Genomic DNA, 27,912 nt, shown 5'->3' with positions numbered 1-27,912 from the left:
TTCCTATGATATTTAACTCCTTAAGAAGTCTAAAAATGTAGGGTTGAGTTGCACTACTATTTTAATGAACAAGGCTTAGAACAAGGCTGCGTTCAGGGTATTTGCTAGTCGAACAGTGCCGACCAAAGCATTCTTACTTGCATTCGCACTTATATTATATAACTCTTCTCAGATTAACAGATTAATAAGTATTAAATTGTTAGGCTAAACCCCCTCAAACTACGCTCCGCTCTATCAGGCTAAGTATAACAACTTTTATAGTTGTTCCAGCTGCTGCTGCTGCTGCTGCTTTGGCTTCGGCTTCGGCTGCTGCTGCTGCTGATGATGCAAGGATGACGCTGATGGGTTGTCTTGGCACTCGCGTTGGCTTTGTCAAGGGGGGCAGATTCGAGTTCTTGTCGACTTGTAATTAAAAGCAATGCACTAAACAGCTCAAGAGCCAAGGGCTGTGTATGTAGTGTGCGAGCACTTGTTTGCACACATCGAAATTGCGCAGACACTTGATGACAATTTCAGTTAAAAGAAAACTGGTTACCGCACATTTCTACCGGGGGGGTTCAGCAAAACAAGGGACAACATTTTAATCAACGTGTGTAAGATTCTGGCCCTTCCTTGGCCAGCGAAGTCAAAGAAGACGAATAAGTTTTGAGCGTGTGTGTGTGAGTGTGTGCATCTTGCTAGAAATTAGCCGTGGCAAATAGAAATCACAGTTGGACAAGGACAATAATGTCGGCAAAGGTTCTGCTAACGTTTGCTTTCCATCTAATGATAAGCAGAGGCCCCACTGCTGCCACTGCAGGCAGTGCGAACGTGTGAACCATCGAACAGCCAAAAGAATCGAAATCAATTAGCCAATTGCTCTCGAAGATGCCCAAGCCAAGTCAGCTGCTCCAGCTGCTGCGCCTGGTCCAGCTATCGGCCAATTGTTATGTGTGGAACTCTGTCTGGTGCTTTGAACCGAGGGTTGTGACACCACACGACGTGTATGTGAACTCGTGAGCTCGAACGTGAATGTGGACGTGATGTGGTGCCGTCGACAGGACCACAACAATTGAGATGATTGCATGCGAGCTGCTCGGCTTCACTTGCCAAAAGCAAGGCAGTGGCTGGGGTTTTTGTTTTGGGCGCCTGAAGTAGCAGCTCTTTAATGCGACTTGTGCCTTGTCTAAGCTCTTGACCGCAACCGAATGCAATTTTTATGCAGAAATGGAGCTGGCTGAAAGTGTGCTTGAATTATTGATGAATACGTCCCAACTGGATTGAGTCCAGCTGAAATCACTCATGGTCAAAAAATACCAAAACAGAAAAAGTAAATAGAGTGAGAGACAAAGAGCCGCACGAAAGGATTCGTCCTTTGAGGTACGTCGATGTTGAATGGGTATGGATAATGTATTGCACATCATCATGAACAATGATTTCATGATTCTGTTTTGTTCTTGGCACTCTCCGAACTCCGACTCCATTCCCACACCGGACACACGGGCTCGACGCGACCCCTGGGAGGCCTCTCTGGGCATTCCACTAATGGGTCAACCGTCAACTCGGACGGACGTCAAAGTGTCTGTAAATCACCCACAACAAAAACACACCGAAATAAAAAGCAACGTGAAACAAAACCAGGCTGTAGCTGGGGCTGAAATCGAGTTTGAGGTTGAGGTTGAGCTTGAGGTGAGTCCGAACCGCTGGACACAGAACAACAAATACATCACGACAAGCCCGGGGTAGCTACAGCTGTAGCATTGGACCTGTGAGGGCTGTCTCACCTCTTCTATTTTTTGTTGTTATTTTCTTTTTTTTTTTTTGGTTTCTGCTTTGACTTTCCTATGTGTCTATCCCATGAACCCAACACACCGACTCACACTGCTCTGCATCTAATAAAGAAGGAAAGCACGTAAATTACTCTCAAAGGTATAATTTAGTTGCTCACTTGTTGTTGCTGTTGTTGTTTTGTTGTTGTTGTTGTTGGTATTCTCTGCAGCAGAGCTTTTGATATCCCTTTTGCATCAAATGCTGTGACATGCAACTATTATTTCGTTTCTCTTTTTTTACGATTTTCGCTTTGGAGTAAGGAAAAACATTTGTTGGATCGCAGTCAAGCTGAAATTGCATAGATCGCATGAAGAAGACTTATGATATATTAATATAATATATAATAAATATATATATAATAAATAATTATCAAATAAAGCTGAGCAAAACATATGCTTGATTTATGATGTCTGCTGATATCTCTATGTCAATAAGACTCTTAGAAGCAGTTCTTTAATTGTTCTAAAAGTATTTGATATTAAGTATGTAAGAGAAACGGCTAAAAGAGTATCAATCCAGAGATCATTAGATACTTATAGTCTAAAAAGCAATAAATATAAAAATAAAAAAAATACATACTTCATATAAAGTTGATTCAAGTCTTACAGGTGCATCACTGGCCATGCCCTTCATAGCTAAATTAAACAAATATATAGGAAATAAAATATTAAAAATATAAATTTTATAATAAATTAAGTTCTCTTTGAATGGCTTATAATTAAACTCGTCTATTTACTAACAACAGTTTCAGCAAAAGCTTCCCAAAAATATTTTGAAAATATTAATATACAAATATTATATTGAAGGCGCTTAAGGATCTCATTCGAGCAGCCTTTTGTGGCCCACATCTATTTATATTTGATGTGATGAAGAGGATCATTTTAGCATTTGGCCAACTCCCTTTTTAATAATAGTATATCAGGAAATGGCTGGATGGCTTAGGCTCCAGTTGAGGCTAATCCCCAGTTGGCATCAACTTACCTTCATAGCATGAACTAATCACCATAGTTGAGATTTGGTTGGGTTGGGTCGACTTCTTGGCAGGCCAACAAATATTAAAAGCCAAAAAGCAATATTCATTAAAGAGGCTATAAAAAGTGCCCAACTTTTTTCATTCATTTTTTTTTAATTTTTTTCATGCACTCAAACAGTGAAATTCATGGCTCATCAAAGGGTTGAGAGAGAGAGCGAGATGATGAGGGAGATGTTGGGCCTAGACGTTGTCGTTAGTTGGAACGTAATGCGCAGCTACGAGCTGACTGTGTGAACATTTCATTTTAATGTGGCGACTAACCGTAACCCCAAAGGTGCCCCCACACCCCACGCGACCCCACACTAGCCATGTGAGACGAGCTGCCCGTTGCTTCTTCATATTTCGTACTTGAAACGTAATTACTTTAGAAAATAATCGTTAAAAGTAATGGTCTGTATCAAATATATTAAAATATAACGCAACGATGGCGACGACTAGCGGCAGCAGCAGCTGAATGTTGCCAACGTCAGCAGAGGATGGAGCCTTGGTGGGGATCTCTCAGTGCTGGCTGGCTGGCTGGCTGGGGCTCGTGGCATTTGCACTCGTCATGTCAGGAGTCGTCAAAACGTGCAGCATTTGTACGTCAAGCTGAAAGGAGTCTTTGCAACTGGGCGCCATAACGCTCCATTGGACACCGTTGGCACGAGGAAGTGGAGCGTGGAGCGTGGAGCGTGGAGCGAGGGAGTTGGCCATCAGTTGAAATGAGTTTTTATCAACGTCTGTCTGGGGCTATCGCAGCTGCCTCAACACAGACCGGGCACACATTAGTGAGCACAATTTTATTGCACCTCTGTTTTCAGACTCTAATATAATTCTCAGTGACATTAAAAAAAACGAGAGACAGCTAGAGGAAGGGAAAGGGGCGCAAAAGGAGCAGCGAGAGAGCGCGTGAATGTAAACACAATTCGCGCTGTTGAATAGTTTGTTTGTCCGGCTTTGCCAACTAAGACATCACTTTCATAATACATAAGGCAATTCCTATTTCCCCCAGACTCCATGCCGCCCCGACCTCCCCCCTTGCTGACTGGCGCCCTTTGTATGTTGAATTTAATTTCTTTTGTTTCGTTACTCGCACGTCATTTGCAAAATGAAATTATTACAAAATGCTTTTCTCGCTTTGCCATGTTGCCTCATTTGCTTGGCTTGGATTTTTCTTGAAGTTTGCCTTTTCGCATTTTTCCATTCTTCTTCTTCTTCCTCTTCAGCTGCTGCTGCTGCTGCTGTTGCTTCATCTCAAGCAACGATTCCCGCGGGCATATCATCTGCTCTATCAGTTGGGGGCTCTCGTTTCTTTCGTTTGTGCTCTCACTCCTGCTCCTACTTCTGCTCCTCCTTCTGCTCCCCCTCCTCACTCTCCTCCCCCTCCTTCAACGCATTTCTTTTCATTTTGGCTTTTGTTTTTGCATTTCTTAATCATTTTTGAGTGTCTTAATTTAACTTGTATATTCGGCTTTTAATTTCGAGTGTGTCCGTTGGCTTTCTCTGTGTGTGTTTGTGTGTGTGTTTGTGCCCCTTAACTGCTCCGCATAGTATCATTAGCATTTTCACAGTTTCCCTTGAATCATTTTGTGTGCGCACCAAAGTATTTGAGAGAATTGAAAAACTAACTGAAAATTTAATTTGAAGCTAAATATAAAATTTTGCACAAATTTTATTTAAATGAGGGGAAGCAGAAGACTGTGAAGAATAAATAAAACATTCAATAAAATGCTTAAAAATTGTTTTCTAAAATAAATTCCGAATTACCCGAGCATCCTTTGCTGTAAGCCTTCACTTTTTTACCCTACAAAAAACATATAAAATATCAACTAATGCAAGATGAGGTAAAGATAAACAATGTACATTTGCTATTCTTGCTTTCCACTAACCACACGTCTTCTTCATCCACTTCGACAAAGATTCTCTGCAAGACCCTCTCACTCTGCGAAAAGAGAGAATCGGCTTATTTCTCTGGTTCTCCCTTTTGGTGCTTAACTTCGCCAATCATTAGTTAGGCCAACTGCACTTTATGGTTATATTGTAATCCTCGACAATTGGCCATGTTGTGGGCTGGGTATTAATTTCAATCATAATATCAGCGCAGAGCCGCTGCCCCTCTCTCTCTTTCTCTCTCTCTCTCTCTCTCTCAGTATCTGCGCTGTCGCTGTCATCCTAAGTCCACAACAAAAACTTGACAAATGACAAGCTCGACTCAAAGTAATTTCTTTCAATTAGGATGCTGCGCATGCGCTGTCCGAGATCCGCAGCCGCCGTTGCAACCACTTTTGTTGCCGCTGACATTGACATAGCGCGCATGTGCAACACACTCTCTCTCCCTCTCTCTCACTCTGTCTCTCTTCCTGTCTCGCTCTGTGAATCAAATCGTTGATCGTGTCAGTTATTAATGTTGCACATTTTGTGCCTTAATGGCTAATTCAAGAGTTGACAGATGTGCGTAATTTATTCGCGTTTCTCTCTTTTCTATCTGCCCTTGGCCTGACCGACTGGAGCATCTGCATCCAGATCCTTCACCACCGCACCACTTGATAAACGATCCTCGCAATTGCGGTGTTGAAAAATGCTGCGAAAATATGATGAGGCCATCACGATGGCGGCATACGATAAGCCACAAGACATCAGCCTTAACCTCAGAGGCAAAGGCTCCACTGCAGTAGCCACAAAGGAGTCAAATGCTCAGTCTTTCTTCAACTTGATAAACGACTAGCGTCATGTGGCAGCTAGAAATACTTGAACTTAAGATCAGTTTCCATAAAAATACTTTTCAGATAGAAGATAGAAGATAGAAGATAGAAGATAGAAGATAGAAGATAGAAGATAGAAGATAGAAGATAGAAGATAGAAGATAGAAGATAGAAGATAGAAGATAGAAGATAGAAGATAGAAGATAGAAGATAGAAGATAGAAGATAGAAGATAGAAGATAGAAGATAGAAGATAGAAGATAGAAGATAGAAGATAGAAGATAGAAGATAGAAGATAGAAGATAGAAGATAGAAGATAGAAGATAGAAGATAGAAGATAGAAGATAGAAGATAGAAGATAGAAGATAGAAGATAGAAGATAGAAGATAGAAGATAGAAGATAGAAGATAGAAGATAGAAGATAGAAGATAGAAGATAGAAGATAGAAGATAGAAGATAGAAGATAGAAGATAGAAGATAGAAGATAGAAGATAGAGGATAGAAGATAGAAGATAGAAGATCTGCTTGAGTAAACCTCAAGCAAGACTCTAAATCGAATGCTTAAAATAATCTCATATCAAATAAAATATCTTATCAAATAGTAAATTTCCTTTGCCCCTAATACACCCCCTAAAAATATTCTATAAATAAATTGTCATGTGATTTAACCCCACAGGCAATGGCCTTCGACTGCGGGCTTAATTAATTTAAGCCAACCCCTGGCTAAAATCAATGCGCACTTATGTCACATCAAGCTCAAGTCAATTTTGAACCTCAGACAAATATGGATAGTCAACAGCATGCCCATCCACAGCACACATCGGCAACAATTGTCGATGTGACAGCACGAGAACTGTTGCAGAAGTGGATGTTGGCCTCGACAGGCAGCGGCCTTGGCCCGCAGAGAAAACGGGGGCAGTGGAGGGGGCTAACATGGAATCGGAACGGCGGCTGGCTGCGTTTTGTGGTCGCACAAATTTGCGGAGTCGTGTGACCAAATCGTCAACAACAACGGCAACAATGCAAATTGCTTAGATTTGCGTTGGACCACAAAGCGTCCCGACATGGTCGGACACCTGACCAGCCAGCCAACCAGCCAGGCAGCTAGTCAGCCAAACAGGCAGCAGCCATCAGCGCGACTGGTGTTGAAGGATTCACGATGTGACAATGTCCGTCCTTTGACATGCGGCATAATGTTGCTGCCAGGCGGGTTGAATGTTGCTGATGGAGGCACCAACAGCAGCAGCAGCAGCAGCGAGACAAAAACTAAACACTCACGCTCACACACACCTAGCGAAGAGCGCTCAAACTGCTGTTGACAGCGACAGCAACAAGGACAACAGCAATAGCAACAGCAACAGCAACAGCAACAGCAACAGCAACAGCAACAGCAACAGCAACAACAACAATGTCGCCAACAACAGCGGCAATAAACTTGAAGTTGACAATTGTAAAAAGCTACTCACATGTGAGCCAGAGCGACACCCAGCTGCCCCGCAGCCTCCTGTGCCAGGCGAACAACTGAAATGTTAGCAGCAACAAACAACAGCAATACCAGCAGCAACAGAAACAACAGCAACAGCAACAACAGCAACGGCAATCATAAAATCAACAACTATGAAATTCATCACCGGCAACAGCCGCTCAGTGAAAGCCGCTCGTTGACACTTCCGCCACATGCTGAAGCTGGAGTCACTGGATCAGCATCAGCAACAGCATCAGGCAGTTGTCGCTGTCGCACCATCAGCAACATACAGTCGACGTTACCCGGCAGCAGCAGCAGCATCATCATTCACGGAGGCAACTGCGACGGGTAAGTGAAATTAATTGCATTGTTTTTGGCCAATGAATTCCTAGTTGCCAGTTTTTGTTTTCGGCTTAAACGCCTTGACGCCTTCTCGCCAACAACAGCAGCAGCAGCAGCAGCAACAAAAATACGAAACATACAAACAGCGGCCACAGCGCGTTAAATCCTTTGCCCCTCCTTCGTGTCCTAATCCTGTGCGCCTCTACAGTTCATCACACGTGATTGCCGCAGTATGTTGCAAGCATTTGAAAGCATTGCGATGCTGCACAGTGGTGCCAGGTATGAAAACATTTATAGAGGCAATGAATGCATTCTTATAAAAAGAGTTAGTTAGAAAGAAATGGCTAAATACTTTTATCTCTATTCCTTTATATATATATATATATATATATATATATATTATTCCAGAAGTGCTTCCAATCAATACTTGATCCATCTTTCGTCTCTCAGCTCTCAGACAAATATTCAACTCTCCAATTGGTTTTCACTTTTCATTTCAATCGAGCGACAATTGGGTTTGGAACCACTGTGCAGCGCTTTGAATGTGTTTAGAGTTTGGCTCGGTCTGTTGCCTGCAACTTCATATCCCTGTTGCATGCCACCGAGGCAGCAGTCAGCAGCCAGCAGCCAGCCAACACAGCCAACCACATTCACAGTCCATCCACATGCCACATGCCACATGCCGCATGCCACCTCGCCGTTGTCCTCGCTGCTCGCCCGTTTGCCAACGTTTTATCGCGCTGCTCTAGTTAGTTACCATCATCAACATGTTGACATGTCTATGACTGCACACACACACACGCACACACACTCTCTATGTGTGTGTTGCTGCTGCTCAACAGCGTTTATCACTCATGCTTATGGTCTTGTTTTTGTGGTGATATATCACACTTGACACTCATTCATTCAGTTTTAGAGTTTAGTGTTTTTGGGCTCGTTACCAGAAAAGCCCTCACCCACAGCCGCCCCCTGCCCCCTGCCCCCTTCCACACTCTTCTGCCCCACTGTGTGACCAGCTCGGCGCTGTCTTCCACTTTGAATTTCATCACACTTTGAGGGAAAACGCGAAACTCCTGCTCAGTCGAGCTACTCAGCTATCTGGCACTGTCGCTGGCATAGTTAATGTAACCACAACTATTGTCAGCACATGATGCACCCTGTGCTAAGCCAACCCCACCCAGCCCAAACACCCGTCCAGCCCTTCCTGCAGCTGCTGCGAGACCTTGTGGGCTCTGTGATATTATGGCTTGATGAATGCTGCTTCATAGCCGTCAGTGCGCCCATGCACAGGCTTCGCACTCGTCATGCTCGTGCTCAATATACGTATACCCTGTATTTATTAGACATGCTTGAACAGGGCATGCCAAGTGTTACAAGTTCTATCTAAAGTTTGGCCAAGCAAAAGAGATACTATTTCAAATAACTATAGGCCAAGAACTGCTGAGGTTATCGATAACTTTCAGCTGTTGTAGTAATCAGGAAGACTTGCCATTTGATCCAGAATCGTCGTATATTATAAGATATATACAAGGATGCAATAAAGCTAAATCGAAGTACAAATTGAACATTGCATATAATCGATATATATCGATTATCTAAGCCAACTTTCATGAGCTTATGGGAGAACATCAAGCAATGCTCTATGTTGCCAACAGTTACTCTAGAGTTTCATAACTGCTTTCCTTATGCTTCGGGCAGGGTATCTTCTAGTCGATCACTGCATGCTCAGAATCTATTGCGCGGTGTTGTTGTTGCACCCTCTATGCTGACTGCCTGTTAATTTGCGCCAGCTGAGGGAGAGTTGCGTTCATTCATTTGCCTGCACTTTCAACACTGTTTTTGGTGTATTTGTCCCACTGTTTGTTGTTGTTGTTGTTGTTGTTCGGCTTGTTGTTTGTTTTTCAATTGCTCCACAAATGTTTATGCAGATGAATTGTATTTTGAGTTGTGTTTTTGTCTGGCTGTGGCTGTGGCTATGGCTCAATATGCCAGCGAGCCAGACAGAGTGCGAGCGAGAGAGAGAGAGAGAGGGAGAAAGATAGAGAGAGAGTGTGTGTGGGAGTGTGTGGCATGTATAAGTAGTGCAGCTTCGAGGTCCTTTTTTGCCGTTTGATGAATGCGAAGCAAATGTTTGCTAAGCTTTTCATAATGTGACTCTAAGTTGTGGCCAAAACAATACGAATAGAAATTCTCGTCTGCATATCGATCCAGCTGTGAAGACGAACTTTTTAAATTAACTGACAAAAGAGAACTGAAAGTGAGAAGAGAGAGTAAATTATTGCTGCTGAAGGATTGATTAGTTGATGAATAGAGATGAGCCTTTCAGACATTAGTTTGGGCTTGGGTTACATAGAGATACATATTTGATTAAAACTAACTGAACTATATAGACTATATATAGAATATACTTCACTGTGATCTTTATATACCCTGCAATCCATTGAAAATGACAGCTCAGGGTATAATGCGCTTATTCAAATATATGTAACGGGTATAAAGAGATGTGACTGAACATATGAGGACCATATAGATATATATATATATATATATATATATATATATATATATATATATATATATATATATATATATATATGTATATAGCTTCTAAGGTTAGAGACTTTAAATATTGAATACAAATATGTTTCTCTGTCCTATGCTGAACAAGTTCACATATTTATTTGTTATCGATAAGAATCGATATATTAATTTTCCTATTCAACACCTTTTCTGCTACATATGTAGCCTTCAATGATTCAAATAGCAGTTGCTTGGATGGTTCAGGGTGTTTTCTAGCCGAGTTTGCCCGACTGTATAATATCTTCCATTGAACTACAACTAACTCCAAGCTTGTCAATTTCCCCCACACCCTGCTCCTCCATTAAGTCTCAGTATTTTCTTGATGCTTTCCATATAGAACACTCCTCAGTCTTTGGAGCACTTCAGCAGCCCTCTTAAATACCTTCGAAAAATGTAGCTCTGCAGCTTTAAAGTTAATTTCAATCGAAGCTACCTTTATCTGTCCCAGGTACCTCCCCCTCCTGCTCCCTCTTTCTGTATCTTATAGTAAATTAATTGTTAGAAAAACGAAAACAACCCGCGGCTCTAAAAACATTTGTAGCCAAAAAATACTGACAGGCGCTTTAACCACAACTCATAAACATTTCCACAATTTGTTGCTCTGCAAATTGTTGCTGTTGGCTCGAATATAGATTTTATTTCAACTTTTTCGGCTTGTGCAATTGTAATTTGGCCCCTTTAATCGTTCGATTGGGCCAGGGACGGGGGCTGTTCACAAATGCCATTCAAATATGAAGTTGTTGCTGTTGCTGCCACAATGTTGCTGCTGCAATGGGTGGCATCTAAATTTAACAACAACAACGGCAACAACAGCGGCAAAAGTTGCTCGCAAAACAAATGTTTTTGACGCATTTTTCGCTTACAGTGGCGGGCGCTCGCTTGTGGGAGGTGCGGGTTGCGGAAGGCGTGGCTGGCGCCAAGCATTTGCAGTTTTTATGACGCAGCAACGCCGCGACGGCGCGTCCACATCGACATCAGCGTCTGATGCGTCCATCACCGCAAAGGTGTCAGAAAATGCAGCAAAAATTTGCAGCCATTTGACAGACGAAACGGAATGAAATGCATATAGAAGGGAACGGAATGGCAGTGGAATGGGCTGGGAGCGATGTCTGTGGGGCGAGTGGAACAGCGTGTGATAAAATCGTGTGTCAATTCGATTTTTGACGTTAACCGCCGCCTAAACAACAGCAGCAACAACAGGAACAACAACAGCAACGACTTTTTTTATTACCTAGAAATGGAATTGGAATTGGAATTGGAATTGGAATTGGGTGCTGTTGCTGCCACGGTTTGTTGCAATAGCAACGGACGCGCTACATGACATCTGTGGCAGTGAATTGGCAGCTCCAGCAGCAGCAGCAGCAGCAGCAGCACCAACCTGCAACAGCCGAAGACTCGTTGAGGCCGACGATGTGGGCGAGCAGAAGTAAATGTTAACCGGTTCGTTTGGTCATCAGCTCAGGGTGACAACCCTGAGCGACAGCCCTGGCTGGTAAGAGGTAAGTGTGAAGACAAAGTGCCAAGCAATTCAATTAGATACACTGTGCAAAAAGGAGAGCAAGTGTTGTCAGTCTTAAATAAAAATGCATTTCGTGTTTCAATGCCATTTTGTTTCATTTTTTAAATATTTATATTAAGTGTTTTTTAATATTTCAAAATAGAAAACATGATGTTAATAGTTATTGGTGCTTCAATTCCATTTTGTTCCACATATTTTAATCATATATCATAAACATCACATATCATAAACATCAATAAATGTGAAATGTACACTATATACCATAAATATATAAGTATATGAATATTGTTCCATTTCCATTTTAGTAACAGACACGCCCGCATTACATGTTCAGCTTTTCTGTTAAAGAATTTTGGAAACTGTGGAATGACACAAAAAATTATTTTCATATTTTAATTAATATCCAATTATGTTATTGCTCTTGAAGATGCCATGAATCACCATTAGGAACTCTGTGAAGCTCTACAAAGTATAATTTTTGATAACTTCACAGATTTCCCATGTTCAGATATCCCCTCTCCCCTTATGGAATATAATAAAAAATTTTCTGCATTGTGCGAGTGAAATCATGTTGCAATGCTTGCCGCGAGATGGGCGGGCTGTGGGGTAGGCATGGCAACATACCGTTATGTCACATTTCTAGCCCACAGATGGAAAAAAACAAATAGCGAATCCAACTTTTGACGTGTGACAGCGGTTGGCGTTGCATTTTGGCCGCAATTGTCAGGTGCCGCGATATTCGAGGACCTGTCAATCCGATTTCAGATATTTGAACGCATAATACCGGAGACAAGGGGAGCCACAACTCATTTTTTTCTTCTTCTATGAATGCAACAGCTTTAACATAAGCTTCAAACAAAGAGTTGAAATTCCAGTTCGGGAGTTTATATAGAAAAAATGCCATTGAGTCAGTTCTATTGGATCTGACTTCAAATACCACTCAAATGTAAATTAATGATCCTAAAAGCTAACATAACCTCACAAAAAAGACAAATGTAGGAGCTACACTGCGTATGCTTAATATATAAGCAAACGCTGCTCAATACAGCTAGCGCCGCCTGGAAAGCAAATAGTTAAGAACAGTTAACTGGAAAACGCACAAAGAACTTTTGGCGCCTTAGAAACGCTGAGCAAGGAACACGAACTCATAAAGATGCGTAATGGCTGGCTGCGCACAAATATCGGAAAATAATTATAGACAGGCGTAAAAGATGAAAAAGCTTGGTGAACATAAGCCGGAATGATCGGAATAGAAACATGAATTGCTTACAAATATTGGACACAAATTGCAATTCAAGTCTCACTTGCACTAGAGAGAAAAGGCTAAGCAAATTAACACGTGCTGCCTGCTCCGTACCCATTCCACTGTTCCTTTGCGGACGCAGCGCATTCAACAATTGGGCTGCTGCCGCAGCGCGCTGTAGTCGGGGGAAGTGACGCGTCTGGAGAGTCTGGATAAACGGCTTGATTTAGCATTCAGAGAAAAAAATCAGGAATGAAAAGGGATTAAGAGTTAGCCACACGCAACTCTTCAAATTTGTGCTTTGATGCAGCGCAGCAGCCGCTGCGGCAGCAGCATTTGTTTCCTCTGCCTTCCTTGCTGCGTCGCTTCATTTTCAATTTCAATAAATAACCTTGATTTAAGCGACGCTGACGTCGACAGCGACGCCAACGCACTGACTGGCAGCACCCACCCCCACAGTCGTTTGACCAGCTGCAATACAAATACAAATGCAAAGAGAGCAAGAGCGAGTGAGTGTGTGAGAGAGAGAGAGAGCGCCACGGCGGGACAGACCGGCCCCCACACACAAACACCTGTCACACTGCACATTGTCGCACTGCACAGCTCTGCTTGCTCTCCGTCTCTCGTTCACTGTGGGGCTCTCTCAGTTGCGTTCTCTCACGGCCATTGCAGTTGCTGTTTCGCCAGCCATTCGTTTCAATTTCAATTCAAGCGTTTCACTTCAAGCTTTCTCCTCATTCCAAGCCAAAGTAGTTAAGCGACGGCTATAAATCAAAACAAAACTGCAGCCGCTGCCAGCTGGCGACGACGCCGCATGCGCAGACTTCACTCAGTCAGTAGCCGCAGCAGCAGCGTCGGCAGCAGTCAGCAGTCAGCGGCAGCATCGTCGCTCTCTGAGCACGTTACGCTCTCTTTCTGTCTGCTGCCGGCATATATCAATTTAATGGGGAAAACGTCGTCGGCTCTCTCTCGCTTATGCACGCCACAATTCATTTTGATAGCCTTCGCGCGCGTGTTTCTTTCGCTCTCGCTGCGACGTCGCCAGTGCTGCTGCGGCGCTGCTATTGCCGTTGCTGTCAGCTCTCAACGTTGTCAGTGTCAAAAAGATGTTTTAGTCGACAACGGCAGCGCTGAACGAAATCATGTCGCATATTTTCATTGTTGAATTTTTCGCTAGAAATTCAACAGTGACAACCGCAGCAGCAGCAGCGCAGTAACGTTAATGTCAAATGCAGCGACGTCGCTGTCGACAGCGGTTACAAATACAATTGCAGTGCGTGCGCGTGTCAATCAGTCGACGTTAATAAGTCGCCTGGCCCGGTTAACGGTAAACATTACAGCCGTTTCAGAGGCCTTACAGTTAAACCGATTTAATTTTGTGCGAGTCGCGCGCGTTTTTCTAGTCGCCAAAAAAAACAAAAATCCGCAACAGCAGAGAAAGAAGAAGCACCAGCAGCAGCCGCAAAGAATAATAATAAATTCTGTGGCAAGCGTCAGTAAATCATTAAATTAATAGCCCCACATACACGCACACGCACACACATACACATACGCATACGCAGCGGCACAGCTGTTGAGCGTATTTGTGTGTGTGTTGTTGGCATTTGCCAGTAGAAGGAAGTGGAAGAGGAAGAGAGAAAGCGCTGCCTTCTGCTAGTGCCTTGGAAATTGGCGGCAGTTGACCGCAGCGACGAAGACGACGTCGCATGCATCACACACACAGGCGCACACACACACGCATACAGTCGCACGTATTGAGTAAGCGAGAGTTCGTCATCAGGCAAAAGGAGGCGGGGAGGCGCCGTGTTCCGTCCCGTTGGCCCATTGTGACATTTGATTTATTTGACGTGTGTGTTTTTGATAGAAGCTCAACACGAAACTGACACGTTCACACACACACGCACGCATAGTCGGGCGCGTTCACACAGACACACACATACATACATTCATATAAAGAGCAGCAGACGCAGCGTCGACGGCGCCGCTCTCAAGAATTTCGAACGTGAAACGAAAATAAAATGAAATACATTTAATTTGCGTGTTTGTGTTTGCATTTGTATTCGAACTTGTGTATTTGGTTTAGTTAAGTGCGTTCGCGTTCGCGTTCGCCTCACACTGTGCCCAACAACACCAACAACAATTCGCCAATCGATGTGCGAAATTAATAACGGTATTTAGCAGCAGAGACAAGCGAAATAGAGACACAAAAAACTATTGACAAAATGATGCTACACGAGGCTGTGATGCTGGAGATCTATCGCCAGGCGCTGAGTGCAAGGTGAATATTGTATTTTTAACCGTTAGCCAGTGTTGCCAGTGTTGAAAACCATTTGAGAAACAAATTTGAAGTTCTTATTAGAAGTGAAACTTAACTGCGAATTGTTTTAGTTTTTGACTAATGTTTATAGCTAGGTGTAAATGTTGAATTATAATAAAATAAATTAAATTATATTATATATTAATTTAAAAAGTGTTTAAATGAACTTTTAAAAATAGATCTTGAACTCAGATAATGTTTGCTGTGTTTGAGACACTTTGTTCGACTAATTTATAAGTACATAAATATAAAAATATAATATATGTATGCCTGTATATATATATATATTCTGACATACTTTTCTTATCACTTCCTTAAGGAATTTACCTTATAAAAAAATGTTTTTTTTGGCATTTGTCCAAATTAGTTGAGATCACTGCGAATTATAGTTGAAATATTTGAAACTAAATAGAATATAAATTATATTTTAGCAATTTATTAATTAGTTTATATAAGCATAAATATATTTATATTATATACTGATTTTTGGTGCTGATAAAAAAAGTTATTATATATAGATTTTTTAATGAATAGCAACTTAAAGAAATAACATATATTTTATTACTTTTATTTATTAAATTTACAATTTAAAGATTTAATTTGCAACTTAGGATTGTATGTATTAGAAGTTATTTTGTTTTATTATATTTAAATTAAATTTTAAGAGCTATAAAATTATTTATACAAATTATTAAAGAATCAAACATAAAAGTCGCTAAAGTCTTTGGTCTTTGATGTTTGAATTTAAGAAAATAATTTGAATTATTTAGGCATTACACAATACTAATATATTAATACCATATACATTAATTTAATATGAAAAGGTCAGTAGTAAAAGAAAATATATTTATTTAAGAAAAAGTCTCAGCATTTGCTTAGTTTATTCATTTTCCTCATTTGATCTCAAAATTAGTTCGATTTGAAGTGTGAAGATCTAAAAAGATCGACCCAATTAGCTCACTAAAGTCAAGCTTAAAATATATATTAGATTATATATAAATATATATATTATATATAGGATTATAGTTAGCAAATTGGACAGAGCAAATATAATATAATAATAATATAATAGAATAAATAAAATAAATACATAAAAATATGGATATTCCTTAAGCCTGATAGAATACTTGAGATATATAAATATTTTTAAACTATGTCTGGAATTACTGTATCTAAATACTATATATACTATATAAACAGTCTGAATTGTGGTATCTAGAGTATCGTTAATAATTTCTGGCACTGAAAAGGAAATATTTCCCTAAATCCCACTTCAAGTTAGTCAAAGCTAAGATCAGAGAAAGATCAAAGGGAATTCGAAATTCCGAAAGTTAAAGAATTCGAAATCGAATTTGCCGTACTGCAGAGTCGCTCTATTCGAGTGATCACTGTACTTGAATGCTTCTCCTCGACTCCATGCCCTAACTAACACTTCCAAATGAAATCTCTTGCAGTGAGCTGGCGAGTCCGAGGTGCCAGTCGCGGGAATCGAATGCCTCCGCGGCGGCCGGCGATGCCCGCTGCCCGTCGAACGAGTCGCACTGCTCGGCCAATGACTGCTTGACTCCGGCGCCGACGCCCACGCCCACAGCTGCCTCGCCCGTGGGCTTGCCGCTGGCCGCGACGCTGGCGCCCTCGGCGGCGGCTGCGCTGCTGCCGCCGCAGTCGGCTGCGATGGCTGCCTACCTGGCAGCGGCGCAGCAGAATCACCTGCTGCTGACCAATCCGCTGGCAGCGGCCGCCTCGCTGGTGCAGCAGGCCACGCAGCAGGCTGCCTCGCCGCAGGCGCACAGGCACGAGCAGGAGGAGGCACCCGCCTTGGACTTCAGCAGGAAGCGCACGCCCAGCGACAGCGAAGCAGCGGCCAGCGATGAGGAGCCGGAGGCCGAGCCGGAACAGGAGCAGACCGAGCAGGAGTCTGCGCCCTTGGATCTCTCCGTGAGCACGCGCAAGCGCCAGACGCCAGGCCTGGAGCAGGACACGCCTGCGCGCAAGCTGCCACGCAGCACAGACTACAAATCTCCCCTGCCACCTGGCAGCTGGGTGCCGCCCATAAATCCCTACCTGGCTGCCGTGGCGGCCAAGTCCGGGCTGGGCGGCAAGCTGGCGCCTAACGAGGCTAGCAAGGCGCTGGAGAAGATGAGCGAGATGAGCCGCCTGGAGACGCCGCCGCCCAGCGGCAGAGCGGCAGGCGCTGCAGCAGGAGCGGGTGGCAGTGCAGCAACTGGAGCTGCAGCTGGAGCTGCAGGCGGGGGCGGACGGCACAGCGCCTGGCAATCGCACTGGCTGAACAAAGGCGCCGACGCAGCCAAAGACGTCTTCAAGTGCGTCTGGTGCAAGCAGAGCTTTGCGACGCTGGCGCTGCTCACCACCCACATGAAGGAGACGCAGCACTGCGGCGTCCAGGTGCCCTCGCCGTCAGCGCTCGCCGGGCAGGCGACGACGACGCGCTCGGCCAATGCAACGTCCACCAGCAACTCGAACTGCTCGAGCAGCAGCAGCTCCAACTCGTCCAGCTCCTCCAAGTCCGAGCTGAACATGCTCATCAAGGAGACGATGCCGCTGCCCCGCAAGCTGGTGCGTGGCCAGGACGTCTGGCTGGGCAAGGGCGCCGAGCAGACGCGCCAGATACTCAAGTGCATGTGGTGCGGGCAGAGCTTCCGCTCGCTCGCCGAGATGACCAGCCACATGCAGGAGACGCAGCACTACACCAACATCATATCGCAGGAGCAGATCATCTCCTGGAAGTCCGGCGACGAGCGGCCCTCGAACGGCGGCCAGGGCGCGGCCTCCTCCAGCAGTGCCACGCCCACGGCGCCCAGTGTCAGCGCCGTGCTGACGTGCAAGGTGTGCGACCAGGCGTTCGCCACGCTCAAGGAGCTCAGCACGCACATGGCGCAGCAGTCGCACTACAAGGACGCCGGCTCCAGCTGCTCCTCCTCGGTGTCGCCGCCGGCGCCGCCAGCGTCGGCCGGCTCCGCGGGACTCGGCTCCAAGCGCGGGCGGCAGACGCGCAACGAGAAGCGCAAGAAGTCGCTGCCCGTGCGCAAGTTGCTCGAGCTGGAGCGCTCGGGCAGCGGCTCCGGCTCCGGCTCCAGCTTGGACTCGGCCCTGAAGCCGCTGCGCGACTTTGCCGCCGCCACGAAGATCACCTGCGAGAAGTGTGGCAGCAAGATCGAGACGGCTCTGTTCGTGGAACACATACGCAAGTGCCTCGGCGACAGCATACCCATTCCGCCCAGGCGCCCGCCGGCCCAGGACCAGCCGCAGCAGCGTCTGTCCAGCCCCAGCATGGCGCTGCACTCGGAGAAGCCGGGCGGCAGCTCGGGTGCGCCCTCCGTGCTCAATGCGCTGGAGCAGCTCATCGAGAAGAGCTTCGAGTCGCGCCTGGGCCGCCTGGCGCCCGGCTACCCGGAGTCGGGCACCCCTTTGGGCGCCAGCATCTTGAAGCGTCTGGGCATCGACGACAGCAGCGACTACACGAAGCCCTTGATGGATGCGCAGGCCATGCAGATGCAGCTGCTGCGCTCCTCCTATCCGGTGCGGGATCGCAGCGCCAGCGAGTCGAGCTCGGCCAGCCGCGTGGAGTCCGCCTATACGCCGGATCGGCAGCAGGCCACGCCACGCCGCACGCCCGACACGCCGGCCTCAACGGCAATAGCGACGCCCTCGCTGCCACCACCAGCCTCCAGCTGCAGCAGCAGCACCACCACCACCATCATCAAGTCGGAGCCCGTCGAGCCGGAGTCCGGCGAAGCTGAGCCCAGCAGCAGGCATCTGATCCATGTGAAGAAGGAGTTCAGCATAGATCAGGCCACAGGCAATCCTCGCGAGAGTCCAGGCGCCAGCAGCGAACGCTCCAACACCTCGCCACCCGCCGCGCCCGTTCAGAGCTCCTTGTTGCCGGAGAGCGGCAGCCTCTTGGCTCTCAACTCCATGTTCGACCAGCTGAGCAGCGTCGAGACCAACAATAACAACACAGGTAAATGGCAGACAGGTGGTAGACACTGGGGGCTTGATTGATTGCGTGAAGAGTTTTCATAGAGGTCTCATAGGAGATGGCGTGATTGGGTTTCCGGCTTATACTTGTACAACAATCTCGTATTGTCTAATTAGATTCTAATTGAACAGCTGTTAATATGAAATTGAAGTTCTTGCTACTCTACTTTCTCTCTCGTATACCAATCGGTTCTGTTAAATTCCATCTCTACATCTCTCTTCCTGCTTTTCTAACTTGAATTCGAATTAGATTATAATTGGGTACTTTTAGATGTGAAATTGAAAGCTCTGCAAGCTCTTGTTACTCTGCACACATTCTGTCCCTCTCTCTCTCCCTTGCCTCTCGCAATCTGACTCCTCTCCCTCTGCATATTCCACACTTCATACTTATTCATCTATTCATTTATACATTTTCCGTCTTGCAGGACATTGCTTCAACAACAACAATAGCAGCAACAACAACAACAACAGCAATAACAATGGAAATGGCAACGCAAAGAAGCCAAAAGCTCATCCCTTGGCCGCACTGCAAAAGCTGTGCGAGACAACGGATCCGCCAGCCTCGAATACGCGCAGCTCCTCGACGTCGGGCAGCGCAGCTGCGGGCCTGGGCAATGGCAGCGACTTGGTTGCCTTCAGCTGGGCCTGCAACGAGGCGGTGTTGAGCGCGGGCGCCGGAGTTGATTCGATCATCAAGTGCTCCTTCTGTGATACGCCATTCGGGTCGAAAGGCGCCTATCGGCATCACCTGTCCAAGGTGCACTTCGTAAAGGACACTGGCGAGGAGACGCCGCCGCTGAAGTCGCCCGCAGCTGCGCAGTCGCCGAAGTCGCTGCCTCTGGCATCGCCCAAGCGCTCGGCGTCGCGCAGTCCGGCAACGCCGGCCCAGCAGCTGCCGCAGTCGTCCCCGTCGCCATACGATGAGAGTCCGCAGTCCAAGTTCCTCAAATACACGGAGCTGGCCAAGCAGTTGTCCTCGAAAAATGCCTAAAGCGCGGCAGGAGCAAGAGATTTGCACAGTGCAACAAATTTTAATATCAACTCAATTTGCAATTGTGTTATATGTTGTAAGCGCTTTAACTCTTTTTGATGAGCTCTGCATTGATTTCTGATCAAAGAGAGAGCAGTGTGTCTGCAGACATACTCTCTCGCTCTCTCTGAATCGTTCGCTCTCTGCAGCCACATTTCCCCTCCTTTGCTGAATTGACGGTAAATATTTCCCCAAGCTGCGTTTGCCCCATGCTGGCTGTCTGGGGAAATCTCTGTGTGTGTGTGACGTCACATCGCTGACGTCTCTGCTTCGTTTTTATTGTTTGCCAATTCGCAAGCATGCCATCACATTCGCACGCGCGAGAGCCGTCCGAAATTCAATTACCACCACTTTGACGAACTGCTGTCCATCAAAAAGTACTTACACACACACATATATACACCCAGAAACAGAGGCACTTACACAGATTAACAGTGCAGTGCAATTGCAGGCGTGCTAAAGAGTGAGACGGCTGTAGTGTGCGCAGCTATTTGACGAAAGGCGACGACAACAGTTCGTCAAAATGAAAAAGAAAAACAAACACACACAAAAACAAAATACAAAGCAAAAACAAGCTGACCCATGCGATTGGATGGTGCCGTACAGCACTAAAAACAACAATAGCAAACACTCAAATGGGTGGGGGTACAATTGAGTGCAAACGAAACAGGTCCGAGCGCACAATTGAGCGCAGCAGACAGATAGAAAGAGACAGAGAGAGAGAGAGCGAGTGAGCGAGCGAGATTTATTGAGTGAAATATAAGATTTTGACTCAATGAAAATGCAAAAAGCGTGCCAAAAAATGGAAAACGAAAGAAAACTTAAATTAGCTTAATAATAATTAAGAAGAATACAAAAATGCAACGCAGTATACGTAAAAATTTTGAAAAAACCCAAAAAATTTATAAAAATTAAAAATTTAAATTAAATTTTAAATATAATTTCGTTCCTTTGAAAATGAAAATCAATGTATACCAAGCCAAGAGGCAATACTTATATAGAACTATGTAAATACTAGCAATTTAGCAATTTCCTTCCAGATAAATTAGATATCTAGACATATATATAGACATATATATAGATATATATAAATATATATATATTAAATATGTTTAATTAATAACAATTAAAGTCAAATCAAAATGTAATCACGGCAACCCAAGTATACGCATTAATTATACTATTTGAAATATATACAAATATAAATACTACTAAATATATATATATATATAAAAAAGTTTACAAACTCAAAATCTCAACTATATATATATATCCTAAGTTTAAGCCTAAGAAAAACTAACTTAAAAACTTAAAAAATAATTTAAAAATGTCAAACATTTCATCAGCCATCAGAAATCAGAAGAAGAAGAAGCACATCATTAGCAATTATTTTATTTATATATATTACATATATGTTATATATAAATACAACTTAAATTTGAGTTTTTTGTGATATTATTTTTAAAAATAAAAAATCTCCTTTTGCTTCCTTTTTCGCCTAGCTACTAAGTAAGTTAAACAAAATGCAATAAAATGAAGAGAAGAAAAAACAAAAACAAAAAACTCAAATCCCAATCAGAGTCCAGTTGCTAACACATCCAATCAGAAATCGTTTATGTATTTCCAAATTGAAATCCTTTAACGAAGAGAGAGAGAGAAAGAGAGAGCGAACAGCATCGTAATACAAAATGAATTCAATAAAAAGAAACAAAAAATAAAAATAAAAGTAAAAATTAAAAATAAAAAGTTGTGTTTCAAATTGAGAAAAAATTTATATAAAACTCTTAATATTATTTTGGGTCTTGTCCTTTAAATTTATGAATAATTTATATAAAAAATTAATGCAAAATAATATAATAATAAATGTGTATTTACAAATTTATTAAATATTTTGCATTAATTTTTAATATAAATTATTCATCAATTTAAAGGACATTTTTGTGACTAGATTTTTAGAGTTGATTGGAATATTGAATTGGAACAATCGGAATGAAATAGCGACGTAAGGCTACTTTTAGCAATGGAACAACTGGAATGAAATATAGAAGTAATATATTATTTATATAAGTGTTCCATGCCAATATCCCAACTGAAAGGAACTATGAAGTAGAACATGTTGGAATGGAATATCTCAATAACTGTTCCGTTCCATAAAATTAACTGTGAAGTGGTAACAAGCAATGAGGAAACGTTTGGAATGAGTGTTTCATTTCAATATAAGCGAAGAACTGGCTTCTGTTTCTTAAAGACAATGAAATGAAACAACTCATTGGCAGGCAACAACGCAGAAACAACTGGAATGGAATATCTGCTTATAGTGGTACAGTGGACAATCGTTAAGAGTGGAATTAAACATGAAATAGACTTATCAAAAAATATAGATCTAGTTTTCTTCATTAATTATAATTAATAATAAAACTATAGAAAATTAATTAATTAAATTAAAATAAATTAAAGTTTTTATTTCTTCTTTTCTCATAGCACTTCATCTGACCCCAACTCTATATCTTATATAGAATACTTCACTGCAGAGGTACTGCGCCTCAGAGAGGCGGGCTTAGACTCAGCCCTCCCCCTCCCTGCCACGCCCTCATCCACCCTGACCAAATCGCAGTTAATTGTGGATCTCAGAACATGGCATATCAAATTGTAAACTAATATTTGCTAATAAACACGCCGAGTTAATTAAACCTGAATTATGTGGCGCATGGCTGTGTAACTGAGGTGGTCGCAGCGAGGGAGGAGGCACCTGAGGCAGCGGCAGAGGCGGGGCGGGCTGCAGCGACGCGTGGCAGGAACAGGAACATGCGCAAAATGTGAACGCGATTCGCTGATTTATGGGCAACAAAGGATTAAGATGCGACAGCAACAACAAGCGGCGCAGATACGAACTTCATAGATGCCACACACACACACACACACGCACACACACTACTTGATGTGTGTGTGTGTGTGTGTCTCGTATCTATTGCGACGCTGATGACGATCCAAAATGCCAACGAAAACTTCAATTGCCAAAGGATTCATTTTCACTTAAAATTTATGATGTGTTCCACACACACACACACACACACACACGCAGCTCGCCTGAGGCGTAGGCGTGGGCGTGGCACTTGGTGTCACATTTGTGTTAAGAGATAATTTTTGGGCCAAAATGTTTCACAAAACTTTTGGCCACCTCTGCCTCGGCAGTGTTTCGTTGTTTCAGCCACATTGATGGCTGCACCCACCCACTCAAACCACCCAGCCACCCAGCCAACCACCCACTCAGCCACCTCAACCCTAGCACCTGGCCTGCTGCCACAGCCTTCGCTCCGTTTAATGAGATACAAACACATAAATTCTAAAAAGTGTCATGCATCGCAAATAACGGTTCACTGTGTGCTCGCCGCTCTTCTTCTTGCCACCTTGATAAGCTCTGTGTGTGTGTGTGTGTGTCTGTGTGTGTGACAAAAGACGCTCGCGGCGTTGAAAGCAAAATATCAAAATTTTGTCTAAAAAAGCGAAGCAAACTGCATTTGTTGCTCGCTTTGTGCGCATCAAGCACAGTGCTGGGCATAATTATATGTACACTTAATGATCTAACATTTATGAGAGAATAGACATAATATTGATATCTATAATAGATAAATAATATTAATTGTTATTGACTAGAGGGAGGGACACTTAATGTCAGTTTGAACTGCTTCATTTAGAGCTTGGATTCTGATAGGAAATGAGTATATATATATATATGTATATATTATTGTGGAGTTGATTAAAGACTCAAGACTAAACGTATGAATCTAAAGTAGCTAACAAGATATTGTAGCTGATCTACCTGACAGCAAAAGGATCTTTCACGTTGCAAAGCTCGTGCTGGCCTGATCATGCAGTTTTTATAAAGCATATACTCTCTGATCTACTGGACTCTATATCTATATCTATATCTATATCTATATCTATATCTATATCTATATCTATATCTATATCTATATCTATATCTATATCTATATCTATATATATATATATCTATATCTATATCTATATCTATATCTATATATTTATCTATATCTATTTCTATATCTATATCCATATTTATATAATTCTTATTAGAAGACACAAGTCCGATTAGACCAATTAGTTAAGTAAACTCTTTAATTTCTAGACGTTAATATGCAATTCTCTACAAGAAACGCAAACAGAAATCGTTAAGAAATGTTGTCAAACTAAAAAAGAGAGATAGAGGGAGAGTAAGAGAGAGAGAGAGGGAGGGCGTTATTAGATAGAGACAGAGAAAAAAAATGAATTGCTTGAGATAAATGTACATAAGTATATTTTAGTAATTCGTAGCAAAAAACATACGCAGACAGCTGAGAGCAACGCCTTCCATTAGCCACCACCGGAGAGGACTAATGAGACTAACACGCAGACGGGAGGGCGGTGCGAGGCGGGAGGCGTGGCAGTAGGAGAAGCGCCTGCAGTGCGAACAGCAAAACTTTTGCAAAGTGTCAGAAAATGTGAATGCGATTGTGGAGCGACCAAGAGGAGGAGGCGGAGGAGGGGGGCATGGTAAGGGGATACAGGCTCTATGTGTGTGTGTGTGTGTGTGTGTGGATCCGGTGTGGGTAATGTGCCGAGGTAAACGCCAGCTACGAGATGGATGATATCTAGACGAATGATGCATGAGTCGCACAGGGGGCGGCTGAGGCGCCATTGCCAGTTGCTCGTGTTGTCATGTGTTGCCATGTGGCATGTGGCACGGTGGCACACTGGCGTGCTGGCATGGCGGCATGGTGGCATGCTGGCATGTGGGTGGCTACGTAAATTCCGACGCTTCATTCGCCGGATAGACTCGGCGCAAGGAGGAAGACATGGCTGCCATTGCCATCCGATGGGCCAGGCCAGAGGACGCAGGCGTGTAAGCAGCAGCAGCAGCATCAGCAGCAGCGAATGAGCATGCGAAATGTACACACACACATACAGTCACACACACACACACAGAGAGAGAGCGAGCAGCATATCCAACTCGAATCTTGTCTACAATAAATCAAATTTTATTACACTTTTCTTTATGCATGCCACAGGATATGGCAAGCGTATGGCGCACTGATGAGCACACACCCACACACACACAGCAGCCCGAATGTCCTGACACACACACTGAGATTTTCACATGCTCATTTAGTGCTGCAAGAAAGGGTGAGCGAGGCTGAGTGAGTAAAACTTTTCCTCACATACAAACAGGAATAGGACAATCCGATCCATTGGCAAGCGCTTGATTGTGAGAGTTTCCAGAGCTCATGTTCTTAATACATATGGGGTTACTCTAGCTTATTATACTTGTATATATATATACTAATTAGTAGTTATGGATTGGATGTTTGATATGAACTGCGATTGCATTGTTTTCAGCTTAGAATTCGACAGAAATTTTAGGCAAATATTTTATATGATAATATATATATTCATAATAATATATTATAATTCCTAATTTCATAAATAGCAAATAAATAGATATAATAATCGACAACGTTTATGCCAGAGCTTAAGGACGAAAGCAAATTAATTAACAATTTTCACTAATAATTTTTAATAATTAATTTATTAAAATACAATTTTAAGACAAAACATTTTTTAAAAATTTTAAGACAAATAAATTGTATTTCGAGAAATTTATTTTGTTCTTAAATAAAAATAATTAACTGCATTTATTAAATTCAATTTAAATTAGAAATTCAATAAATTTATTTTTTTTTTTAAATTTAAATTTTTTAAACAAAATGAAAACATTTTTTTTTAGAAACAATACTATATCTGTTATTTTAAAATCAAAATAAATAATGAAAAAACTATTTTTGTTAAAAAAAATAATAAAAAAAAATCATTATGAAAATAAAAACACTTTCTTTCAGTTAATTTTAAAGAAATTTCAAAAGCCATAAAAAAGTTTTTAAAATAAAAGTGTTGTTTTTTAAAAAATGATTGAAATAATGTCGAATAATTTAGATTCAAATTGGAATTGGAACCCGATCTCAGCTTTTCTTAATTCAATTTATATTGTAAGATATTTATTTAAACTAAAAACAGTTATTTATTAATATTTATTTTTATAATAATATTATTTCTATTGAAGTAATTTTTGCATTTTGTGAACCAACTTTTGTTGCTTCGAAATCGAAAAGCCGAAGGTGGGAGAAGTTGGAAAATAAATCCATTTCCGTGGCAATTAAGAGTTTTTATCAGAATGCTTGCGCAATCAATATTGTGCAAGCGTTACGTATACCTCTATCGGTAGGGGTATTATTTCAGGAAATTTCCAAGTGTTTGCCACGGTTATTGTGAGAACTTTTGCATTATGGCTGGTTGGGGCATAAATCAAAATTCCATTACGCCCGAAAGGTCCCGCCCATATCAGAGACAACCCATGCTGTGATTTATTAGAAAAAACTGCATGAAGCGAGGGAGAGAGAGAGAGAGCGAGCGAGAGGTGTAGAGAGTAAAGGAAAACAGCAGCAGGAACGCGTTTCTTTTGATAAAAATTTTGAACTAAATCAAAACTTCATTTCACATCGGTGCCATTTCTTGCGCTCAGTTTTCAGTTTTCAGTTGAGTTGAGTTGAGCGAGGCTACAGCAGCGGCAGCAGCAGCAGCAGCAGCAGCAGCAGCAGTGGCAGCGGCTCCGCCTTCCAATCTCGGATTGCAGCAAAAAAGTGCACAACAACGAAACAAGAAATGGCGGGCAAAACTAGAAAGTGTAGCCGAGGCGAAAGGCAGGACCTGTGGGACGAGCCTGAGTCACCGGCTCGTCCTTGTACTCATCGGTGTCGCATTCAGCCTGGCTGGCTGGCTGGCTGGCTGCATCGTCGTTGTCCTGCGACTTGACTCGACAAAATTCACTGCTGGCTGTCAGTTCAATAAATCATTTGCGTTTTGACACAACGTCGCTGCTCGCCTGCACCGGGAGCACTGGCTGCGCCAATGAAAATCCATAAATACGAAAACAAAGCAAAAACGTCGTCTACCACAGCCAGCAAAGCGCGACAAGGACGAGCGCAGCTCCAGAGACAGCGACAGCGCCAGCGCCAGCTCCATGTGGGATGCACATAAATTGCAAGCTATAGGAGCAGAAAAAACCCCCACCCTCCTTACCCATGCCCTGCCCTGCCCCACCCACATCCATCCCAAGTCGAACACGAAAACGTTGCCATGCTAGAGTCCATAGATCAGAGCATTGCATGGCTGAGACGGGGCCCAAAGACGATGATGAGGATGTCCTCCTCGTCGTCATCAAGATGCGCGCAGCGTCTAGCAGAGTGGGACGCTGGGGTGGGCGTGGTAAATATATGGCACCTGGCATCCACTGACACTGACACTGCCAACCACTCGAACAGACCTGCCCTTCGCTCTCGCTGCTCGCCTGCTGCACGGCAAGTTGCAGCCATAAACAAAGTCGCCGCGAGCTGCGATCCTGCAAGAGGCAACCTTAGACCAGTCACTGCCAACGAATACCAGATGATTGCGCTTTAAGTGTTCTATAACTCAAATAGTGGCTTGAGCTATGGACAAAACATAGCTCAGATCGGACGAAGAAACGAACAGACTGAAATAATACTAAATACTTTCTAACTATATAGGAAATGCTTATGGAATTTGTATTACAATATGATTGATATATGTCATATGACATATGACGATGCTGTAGACATGATATGTCTATATGATATATGATATATGACAATTAATAAGTGACATATGATATATAACATATGACATACGAAATGTGACATATGACATATAATATATGAAATATGACAATTGATATATGACTTATGTTATATGACATGTGATATATGACATATGTTGTATGATATATGTATATGATGATCACTACGATCTGCAACTGCAGTTTGACC

At 43.0% G+C, this 27,912-nt stretch overlaps 1 protein-coding gene across 1 annotated transcript; it reads left to right on the top strand.

Annotated features, from left to right (window-relative positions):
• The first annotated feature begins 14,263 nt into the window (after positions 1-14,263).
• Positions 14,264-20,828, top strand: LOC111603940 (protein tiptop). The gene is made up of 3 exons (XM_030224484.1): positions 14,264-14,949; positions 16,443-18,970; positions 19,413-20,828. The coding sequence occupies exons 1-3, from the start codon at positions 14,894-14,896 to the stop codon at positions 19,976-19,978; spliced, it is 3,150 nt and encodes a 1,049-aa protein (XP_030080344.1). The 5' UTR covers positions 14,264-14,893; the 3' UTR covers positions 19,979-20,828.
• Positions 20,829-27,912: the final 7,084 nt, after the last annotated feature.

Source organism: Drosophila hydei, unplaced genomic scaffold (genome assembly GCF_003285905.1).
Source record: "Drosophila hydei strain 15085-1641.00,03,60 unplaced genomic scaffold, DhydRS2 tig00008114-arrow-pilon, whole genome shotgun sequence".
NCBI lineage: Eukaryota > Metazoa > Arthropoda > Insecta > Diptera > Drosophilidae > Drosophila > Drosophila hydei.
This window is presented reverse-complemented; position numbering and strand designations above follow the sequence as displayed.